The 9,460-nt window shown below is 41.4% G+C and overlaps 1 protein-coding gene across 1 annotated transcript; it reads left to right on the top strand.

The window, feature by feature from the left end:
- Positions 1-2,221: 2,221 nt before the first annotated feature.
- On the top strand, positions 2,222-5,455 carry LOC131018744 (uncharacterized). Its single transcript, XM_057947450.1, has 3 exons — positions 2,222-2,790; positions 2,857-3,196; positions 5,360-5,455. Exons 1-3 carry the CDS (start codon positions 2,222-2,224, stop codon positions 5,453-5,455), a joined length of 1,005 nt encoding a protein of 334 aa, XP_057803433.1.
- Positions 5,456-9,460: the final 4,005 nt, after the last annotated feature.

Genomic DNA, 9,460 nt, shown 5'->3' with positions numbered 1-9,460 from the left:
TCATTGATAGCGAACGGCCACCATTCTTCCGTACGATCGTTGTGAGCCATGATGTCAGCAGGTTGATTTCCTTCCCGGTATATATGAGTAATTATAAGCTGAAAATCTTGTAAAAGCCTCAGCGTGTTCTTCCAAAAATTCATAAAACGCCAAGGTACATCAGAAGAGCGAGATTCCAGGAGTCTCACCACATACATAGAATCAGACTCGATCCATAAGTTCATCCAATTTCGATCATGGGCCAGATTGATTGCTGTAATGACAGCCAGAAGCTCCGCTTCAAAGGCGAACCCAACTCCACCTTTGATGTGAAAACAGCCACGAACCACCGCCCATTTATCCCGAAAAACACCTCCAGCAGCAATCAAACCCGGCGCGCCCAAAGCAGAGCCATCTGTGTTAACTTTCATCCAATGATTAGTCGAAGGCCACCAATGCACCTCTATCATGCGAGGCGGCGGTCTGGTTCTCTGCTTAATCCCAAGCTTCCTAGTAATCAGATAGTCCGACCAGGTACCGTCAGAGGAGCCAAAGTTGTGGAAGTTGATCTCGATCTCCTTGAAGAACGATTTAACAAAAATCAGCACACGTTGAGCATCAAAGTTGATATTCTCGAAAATTTTAGAATTCCGAGTGTCCCAAATTTTCCAAATCAAAGAGATAACGCCAGCTTTCCAGAAAGTACGAAGTTGGGAACTGAAATTAGTTGACCAAGCCAACACTAGAAAGGAATGAATGTCCAAGCAATCAATAAGATCCTCTTTATCAAACCAACCAAGGAATTCCCTCCAAATCAAAGTCACCTTTGGACAGCTCCAAAAAATATGCGAGATAGATTCAGCACTGCCCAAGCAAAGATAGCAACCATTAGGTGCTACCAACCCTTGTCTGATAAGAATATCCATCGTGGGGAGCCTACCATGTATCACCCTCCAGCAAAGAATAGAACGTCGCATCGGAATGTAAGACTCCCAAATCCACTTGCCCCAGTTAACCTCAGGGAAACGATGGCAGCGACTAGAAAAAGCTAATTTAGCAGAAACCTCACCTGAAATGGAATGCTTCCAAAACCTGACATCCGCATCCCCATTCATAGGAAGGCGCAAAATATCAGCAACAACCTCAGGGAAGCGATTCACAAAGGAAGCTGAAAAGTGCCAGACACCGTCAAAGAAGTAATCTTTAACGGAGAAGTTTAGAAAATCATGCATGTAGTGCGGGATATGCAATTTGTCGATCAACGTGTAACCCAGCCAATCATCTTTCCAGAAATAAGTGCAATCACCTCGGTCAGCACAAGAATAAGATTCATCCACCAGCTGATTTACTTCATCCTTTATGCCAAGCCAAACGGAGGAATTGGTAATGTTAATTTTTGCGTACCCAAAGCTCGTGAGATATCGAGTTCGCATAACCTGATGAGCCCAATCCACCCCCTTAATCATCTTCCAGGCAAGTTTCATGAGATAAGATTGGTTCATCAACGTGAAAGAACGAACTCCCAATCCTCCCTCTTCCCAAGGAGAACACGTTCTTCCCCAACTGACCGGGCAGCTCGGACGTTGCTCAGTATTACCAGTCCACATAAAATTCCTGCACTTCCTGTCCAAAGAATGAAGAAGAGATTTGGGCCACTTGTAAGTCATCATAGAGTGGACAATTGAACTTTGAATCACCGATTTAATAAGACAAAGACGGCCAGCAATGGAAAGCTGAATTCCTTTCCAGCGAGCAAACTTCTGAACAATCCTATCGAAGATGGTCATAAAATAAGAGGCTCGAGGACGACCAACAAAGATAGGAACTCCCAAGTAAGTCATCGGGAGATTACCAACCGAAAAACCAAGAGCGCGATGTATCTGACGGCGCCTATCAGTGGAGACACGACGGGAGAAGAAGAGATTAGACTTTTCTTGATTGCAGCTCTGTCCCGAGAGGCTCCCATAGTAATCAAAAATTTCCACGCCATGTTGAATCGGTGCTTGATAGAGCATTATTTTCCCAAGGGTTTGCTTCCTTATGGGACTCTATCGTCACTTCCATTCTCCCGCGTCTTACGTCGGATCATTTTCCCTTGGTGTTGCAATGTAAAAACTTCCTCCCCTCGGCGAGAAGACAGTTTCGGTTTCTTAATATGTGGACTCTTCATCCTTCCTTCATGGGCATGGTGCAGACTTTGTGGACGGTACCAATTGATTCTTTTTGCCCCATCGTTTGAATTATGAAAAAACTTAAAAGGCTTCGCGCTGATCTTCGGGTCTGGAATAAGGATGTTTTTGGTCATGTTGATCGAGCTTTGGCGGATTGGCAACATCATCTGTTAGACGTGCAAACTAGAATCTCGGAGTTGGGTTACAATGACGAGTTATTTGAGGAAGAAGTTCAGATTCAAGCGGAAATCAACGTTGCTCTTTCCAGGAAAAGTAAACTCCTTCAGCAGAAAAGTAGAGCTTCTTGGCTCGTGGATGGAGACAGAAATACGACGTTTTTTCATAGACTTGCTAAGTTTAGAAAACGGAATGCCTCGATCTCTAGACTGAATATTAACGGAGACGATGAGTACAGCCAGAATATTATTGAGCAGCATATCGTTAATCATTTTTCGACCCTTTTCTCTGATAATGGCAGCCCGGCAGCAGATCAGATTGAGATTGACGCCTTGATTCAACCGAGAGTCTCTGAGGCTCAAAATAGGCTTCTTACTACGATTTCGGATGAGGGGGAAGTTGTTGCGGCGGTCTTTGACATGGATGCCAATAGCGCCCCGGGGCCTGATGGGTTTTCTGGCATGTTTTTCTAAAAATGTTGGCAGATTATTAAAGTTGATGTTATTCATGCTGTTCAACGTTTTTTCAGTCATTCTTATCTGCCTAGTGGCTGCAATGCAAGCACTATGATTCTTATCCCGAAAAAGGAGACTGTTTCTGTGGTGGGGGATCTTCGGCCAATTGTTCTTTCAAATTTTTTCTTCAAAATCATCTCAAAGATTTTGGCTTCCCGTCTTAGCTCTGTTGCTGCTTCGCATGTCTCGCCTAATCAATTTGGCTTCATAAAAGGCAGAAATATCCATGATTGTATTATGCTCAGTTCGGAGGGATTTAACTGTATGGAGCGTACGAACAATGGCATCAACATGGCTTGTAAAGTTGACATTACGAAAGCCTTTGATACTATTCGCTGGGAGTTCATTTTTCAAGTGCTTAGAGCTAATGGCTATCACGAGAGTTTTATTAAATGGGTGGCGATTATTTTCAGTTCAGCGAGACTCTCTATCCTATACAACGGCCATCTCACGGGCTATTTCCCTTGCTCTAGGGGTGTTAGACAAGGTGATCCTTTATCCCCTATTTTATTTGGGATTGCTGAAGATGTTTTGAGTTTCTTAATTAGCAGCTGTGTGGAGTCGGGACATTTGAAGCCTATGAGTTTTAGTCGGTCGACTCTCTTTCCGACTCATCTCTTTTACGCAGACGATGTCATCTTATTCTGTCGTGCGACTGTTCGTAATGCAAGGAAGATTCAGGAAAAGTTATTTCAATTGATAAACTGAACACTGATTAACTGCAAAGAGAAACCTAAAGACCAACAACGTGCTCCACCGAGGCTATTGCAAAACTAAGTTTAATTTCCGCTGCGTATGATATCAGTCTGACTGATCTATCTTGTGATAGTCAGGAAGAGTGTTATCATCTCTGTTTTAGCAAACACGACTGAAGCCTTTATTTGCATCAGTTAAGTTCCAACAACTTAACTGATAACTCTTTACTGAAGAGCTTTCAGTATCAGTCGTCAACCCTGTTTGGTCAAAACTGTTTTCAGTAAAACAGGAGTCTGTGTTTGCGTGTAAAGTTTCATTTTGATCTCTATCTGAGATCCCTCTGATTGAGGAATTTAAAATAGCCCATAGGTGTATTCCCCCCCCCCTCCATACACCTATTCGAGACCCTCAGGACCTAACAAAATGCATGTAATTGATTAGTAAAAGTACATCCCTAGGGTCAGAGTCTTTTATTATTTGAGTGTTTATTCTACTTTATTTGTTTTGTTTTGGAATTAAGTTTTGTTCTTCCTTATTATTTGAGTTTGCCTGAATATTACTAGAGTTTATTTAGGATTACTTAAGGTGATTCGTTGTAATAGTCCCTGCGGATACGATACTCTACTTGCTGTTTTCGTGCTACAATTACACTGTTTAGTTGCAGTTATTGTTGTTAAGAAATTAGCGATCAGTGTCGTAAGCATGTCGTGGATTTAATCACCGTTAAGGTGTTTTAGAGCATGTTTTAGTTATGTTATTTGCTTTAAATGCGCATAGAATATCATGCTAGGTGTTTTCACGTTTAGAATTCCAAGCGAGCATGTTTTACTACATGTGTTCTAGATTTGCATGCTAAGGTTTTCTGTGTTAACGTGATTTAACTTGTAAACCTTTTGAAGTAAAAGACTAAGCGGTAAATTTAATTTTTAAAATAAAAATTGATATAGACCTCCACGGTTGGTTTAAGACAAAGTAAATTGATAATTGGTGTAAACGTCCACACGAACGTGACTGGCACTCGTTATTAATTTGTAGCTTTTGTCGATTAAACTTCTAAATTAAAAATGCCTTAATCTTGTGAATAAGTGGGAGTTTTGCATGTAAACGTTCACACTATCGTGACTTGCATGTATTGATTCCTGCGAGTTATTCTAGGAAAGATTAAAGTAATTATTTTAACCTTGTGAATAGTAGGAGCTTCTCGTGTAAACGTCCACACGAACGTGGATTGCACAGGTTAGGTTTTCATGGATTATTCTAGAAGGGGTTAAAATAAAAGATAGTCATAAAGTTGACTAAACTGTGGTCATAGCTTAGGCGTTGATTTCAAGTACAACTCCCCAACGGAGTCTCTTCTTGAAGTTGTGTGGTCTAGTTAAGGTCCATTTATTGGTCCCATTTTGTCATAAGGATAAGTTGACAATCGAAAGAGACCAAAGACTGCGTGTAATTCGATTGGGCTAACGGAGGTTTCAATAATATTTTTTTAACAAAAGGTTACAATATTATTGCTATGAATCTTTATACAATAACGTGTTTTCTAATGTGCGCTTGTTTGTTTATATTTCAGATATGATTGTTACCCCGCTTTTGAATGTTTTATCTGCTAAGCCACTTACTGGTGCGAATTTTTTGGAATGGAAGCGCAATTTAGGATTTGTCCTAGACGCGGAGGAGTATAAGTTTGTGCTTACTACTCCTACTCCCGCGAACCTTCATACTCGGTCTTTCGAAGAGCAAAGAGAGGCCCACAAGCGGTGGCATAGGGCGAATAGTATGGCGAAAGCTTATATTATGACCACTATGTCTACTATGTTGCAGCTGCAATATCAGTCGATGGAGACTGCAGCTGTAATTATGAGGAACCTCGAGAAGCTTTTTGGGAATCGGACCGATCAGTCCGTTTTGAACTCATGAGGAAACTCATGTCTTCAAAGATGACGGAAGGTTCGTCTGTGCGCGAGCACGTGCTTGGAATGATTAATCATTTCAATAAGCTGGACGTGCTCGGTGGAGGTGTTAGGTCCGGGGGGTCTCGAATAGGTGTATGAGGGGGGGGGGGGAGAATACACCTATAGGCTATTTTTATGACTATCTACAAACCTCAATCAGAGGGATCTCAGTCAGAGATAGAAGCGAAACTTACACGCAAACAAGACACCTGTTTAACCGAAATAAGTATTGACCAACAGGGTTGACGACTGATACTGAAAGCTCTTCAGTAAAGAGTTATCAGTTAAGTCATTGGAACTTAACTGATCCACGTAAGGGCTTCAGTCGTGTTTGCAAAGATGAAGATGATATCTCTCTTCCTTACTATCAGAGGATAGTGAGTCAGATTGATATCATACGCAGCGGAAATTAAACTTAGTTTCGAATAGCCTCGGTGGAGCAGATAGTTGGATTAAGGTTTCTCTTTTCAGTTAGTCAGCATTCAGTTTTATCAATTGAAATAACACAGTTATGAATGTAAAACTGAAAGCTGTAAATAACACAGAGACTTTTACGTGGTTCGGAAAAACTCTTTCCTACATCCACGGCTGGTTGATCAGACCAACAATCCACTCCGCAAGTGCTTCCCTGGTGCACTGCAAACCGTGAACTGAAGATAAACTCTCTCTTCAGCACCTACACACCTCGCGTAGGGTTTCCCTACCTACACACCTCGCGCAGGATTTCAGCACCTACACAGCTCGCGCAGGATTTCCTTGCTAAGCACACCTCGTGCTCAGACTTCCCTATCAGAGTTTAGAACACCTTCCGAAACTCCGAGTCACTCAAACACTCTTATGGGGGAGAGGTTTAAACGAGTGCCAACTATACTTACAAAGAACGAGTTATTTGAAGCAAGTTTGACCTTTGGCTTCTAGGTACACAGAATATATGCCTAGGGGTCTAAGAGAATGTATGTAATCAGCAGTGACTGATTTTGGCTTTGGAATTCTCTTCTTCGATTCAAGCTTTGGGCGGTTTAAGCTTTAGGCTGAGTAGCTATTTCGGCAGAGCTTCAGCTTATGTCGTTGAATCGGTATCGATTGAAGTGATCCTCGAGCGCTATTTGTAGGAGAACTCTTGAATAGATCCGTTGGCGTAAATCGTCCTCAAGATTTCTTCCGTTGGAGAGCAATTCGAATTTGGGCTGAGGCTTCAATCTTCGAGGTTCCTTGTCTGTGTGGAAACGGCTCTCTTTGATGGACAGAAGATGTGACATCTCTGAAAAGTAACCACCAGATAGGAATGACCTCTGCAGAGATAAGATATTGAGATCTCTGCATTTAATGCGACTGTACTTGAGCGTACGTGGCTTCCTCTGAACGTTGGAAGATCAGTCCTAGGAGGAATGTTCAACTGATACTTGACTTTAGTATCAGTCCATGGCGCGCATTAAATAATCAGTCTTCAACTGATTCTTCAACTGATACTTCAGTTGGTAACTGCAGTCTTCAGTCTTCAGTCTTCGTTCTTCAGTCTTCAGTCTTCAGTCTTTGACACCGCAACTAAACTAGAAACGAACTCTAACACTTGAGTTCAAATAACGATTCTAGTCTATTACATTTAAGTCTTATGAATTTTGGTATCATCAAAACAAGGGTTAGGATATTCCACAAGGTTCCCAACAGGAGGTATCGAGGATGATGTTGGATTTGTATACTGAAAGCAAGAACCTTTTATGCCTGTATACAATGATTCCTACGTTCACTATTTAATCTCCTATCTGATTGTGTTCATGATTGCATATGTATATTCCTTATCTCTATATAAGTAGATTATATGGTGTGTTGTAGATCACGGAAGACCATATGATTGGAATAGCCTTAAGAGATATAAAATTATCACAGCCGAGATGACTCTAGGACGAGTCATTGGTTTAGGCTGCAGTATAGATGGAAGGAATTTGCTTGACTACTTGTCTATACTGGTACGTCATAACATAATGATATGATCACAGTGGGATGTATTCTTCTATCTGACATAAGTGAAGAATCAAGATCTCGGTGACTTAATAGAATCTTAATACTAATAAGTCTTCAAATATATATGTTGATTCGTATATCACTTTGATTTACTATGGGTGAGAGTTATATAGTAACTTGAGTACTCTGTATCTTGGATGATAGCGGTTAATATATGATATTTGATTATATGTATTAGTACCCGTATCCAGTATAGGATAGGGACATCCCCTTAAGGAGCTCAATAAGGTTTATTGCGTTAAACCCTGCAGGTTGATTAAGTTCAGACGCAATAATAAAGTTTGAGTGGTACTGCTTAAGGATTACAAAGATATTAATTAATTTAAGCTGTCAGAGCTCTAATTAATTAATGGATGTCGGATATTTTAAATACGGAGATTTAATAAGTCTAAATGCAAGCCCCGACTCTTCACCGGCAATAAATGGGTAAGTCAATATTGATTCCCTAGTGGAATGAATTAATACTTATGAATTAATTATGATCTGGGCTGATCGTAGAAATTAATTCATTAGAGGCCCATCTTTATTCCTTGTATCTGATCCCTGGACTGGCCCAAAGTCTCTTTGCCCTAGCTGGAGAATTTCGCCCAGCACAGAATTAGCGCCCCCAGCGCTGTATTTTTGTATTTAAATACGGAGGTCTTCTCTCAGGAAACACACACAAAAATTAGGGTTTTGAGAGCAGAACAGAGCGGCGCTAGCGTGCAGGACTGAATTCTCTTTTGGGACTTTCATAGCTCGTTGTCCGTCCAACGGTGAAAGCTGAGCGGGATACAGTTTAGAAGGTCAGAGCTGGAGTCGTTCAACTCGATCATCGACAGCCTTTGCATACAGTTTTCAAGCAAGTAATTCTAACTCCTATGTGCAGCACTTAAATTCATAGGAGCATGTTAGGGATTAATCGTTGTATGGCAAATTAAGATATCCAAGAAACGATCTCGTTGGGGCTAATAATCCTTCAGATGATACAAAAGTTGACATGGTCCTCCACACTCTACCCAAATCCTATGAAAACTTTCGACTCAATGCCGTAATCGGCAAGAAAAAGTTCACTCTAAATGAACTGCTTAATGAGTTGGTTGCCACTGAGGGGGTCATGTGAAAGAGTCCACAGTCTTTGGCCACTGCCAAAGGACCCAGTTTTCCACCGAAAGATGGGAAGAAGAAGAGGCCCCATGGCAAGAAAGGCCAAGCAAAAGGTGGGAGCAAGAAGAAGCTAGGCCTGACCGGAGGCGTTGGCAAGCCAAAGGGGAAAGGGAAATGCTTCAAGTGTCAACAAGTAGGACATTGGAAGTCTGACTGTCCCATGATGAAGAAAGCTCAAGGTATTTCTGCTGCACTTGTAACGGAAACATACTCAGTTTCGAGATCTTCCCACCAATGGGTTGTTGACTATGGTGCAACTGACCATGTTTGCTACACCTTGCAGGGGTTCCTGTGGACAAGGGAGCTTAGTGGAGGCGAGCTGGCACTCTCCATGAGAAATGAAGCAAGCTTGCCTGTTGTTTCAATTGGAGATGTGAATTTGCTTATTGATGGACATGTTTTAGTTTTGAGAGATATACTCTATATTCCGGGTTTCCGGAAAAACTTGATTTCTACCAATCAATTACGCAAGTACGAATATTCTGTTCTTTTAGAAGACAGTACAGTATTCATTAAAGATGGTCAAGTTTTATTTAGAAGTGCAGCGGATTATCTTTATACTTTTTCATGTCCATTCGATTATTCTTCATCTGCTTATACTTTGACTACAAACCAAAAGAAGAGAAAGGCTTCTTCTCTAGAGAACCAAACTCTAGAGATCTTCTTTGGCACCTAAGATTGGGTCACATCAATCTAAGGAGGATCCAAAGACTGGTTTCCGATGGTATCTTGGAGTCTCTCCAAGTAGAACCAATCCAGTCTGCGAATCCTGCGTAGAGGGAAAGATGACAAGTCGGCCTTT

Source organism: Salvia miltiorrhiza, chromosome 3 (genome assembly GCF_028751815.1).
Source record: "Salvia miltiorrhiza cultivar Shanhuang (shh) chromosome 3, IMPLAD_Smil_shh, whole genome shotgun sequence".
Taxonomy (NCBI): Eukaryota; Viridiplantae; Streptophyta; class Magnoliopsida; order Lamiales; family Lamiaceae; genus Salvia; species Salvia miltiorrhiza.
This window is presented reverse-complemented; position numbering and strand designations above follow the sequence as displayed.

Excerpts from the sequence above, each read along its gene's own strand:
- LOC131018744 (XM_057947450.1), top strand. The coding sequence starts at position 2,222 with ATGAAAAAACTTAAAAGGCTTCGCGCTGATCTTCGGGTCTGGAATAAG. Across the intron at positions 2,791-2,856 it reads CCTGATGGGTTTTCTGGCAT|TCATTCTTATCTGCCTAGTG; the intron begins GTTTTTCTAAAA and ends ACGTTTTTTCAG. Across the intron at positions 3,197-5,359 it reads GCTGGGAGTTCATTTTTCAA|CTGCAATATCAGTCGATGGA; the intron begins GTGCTTAGAGCT and ends ACTATGTTGCAG.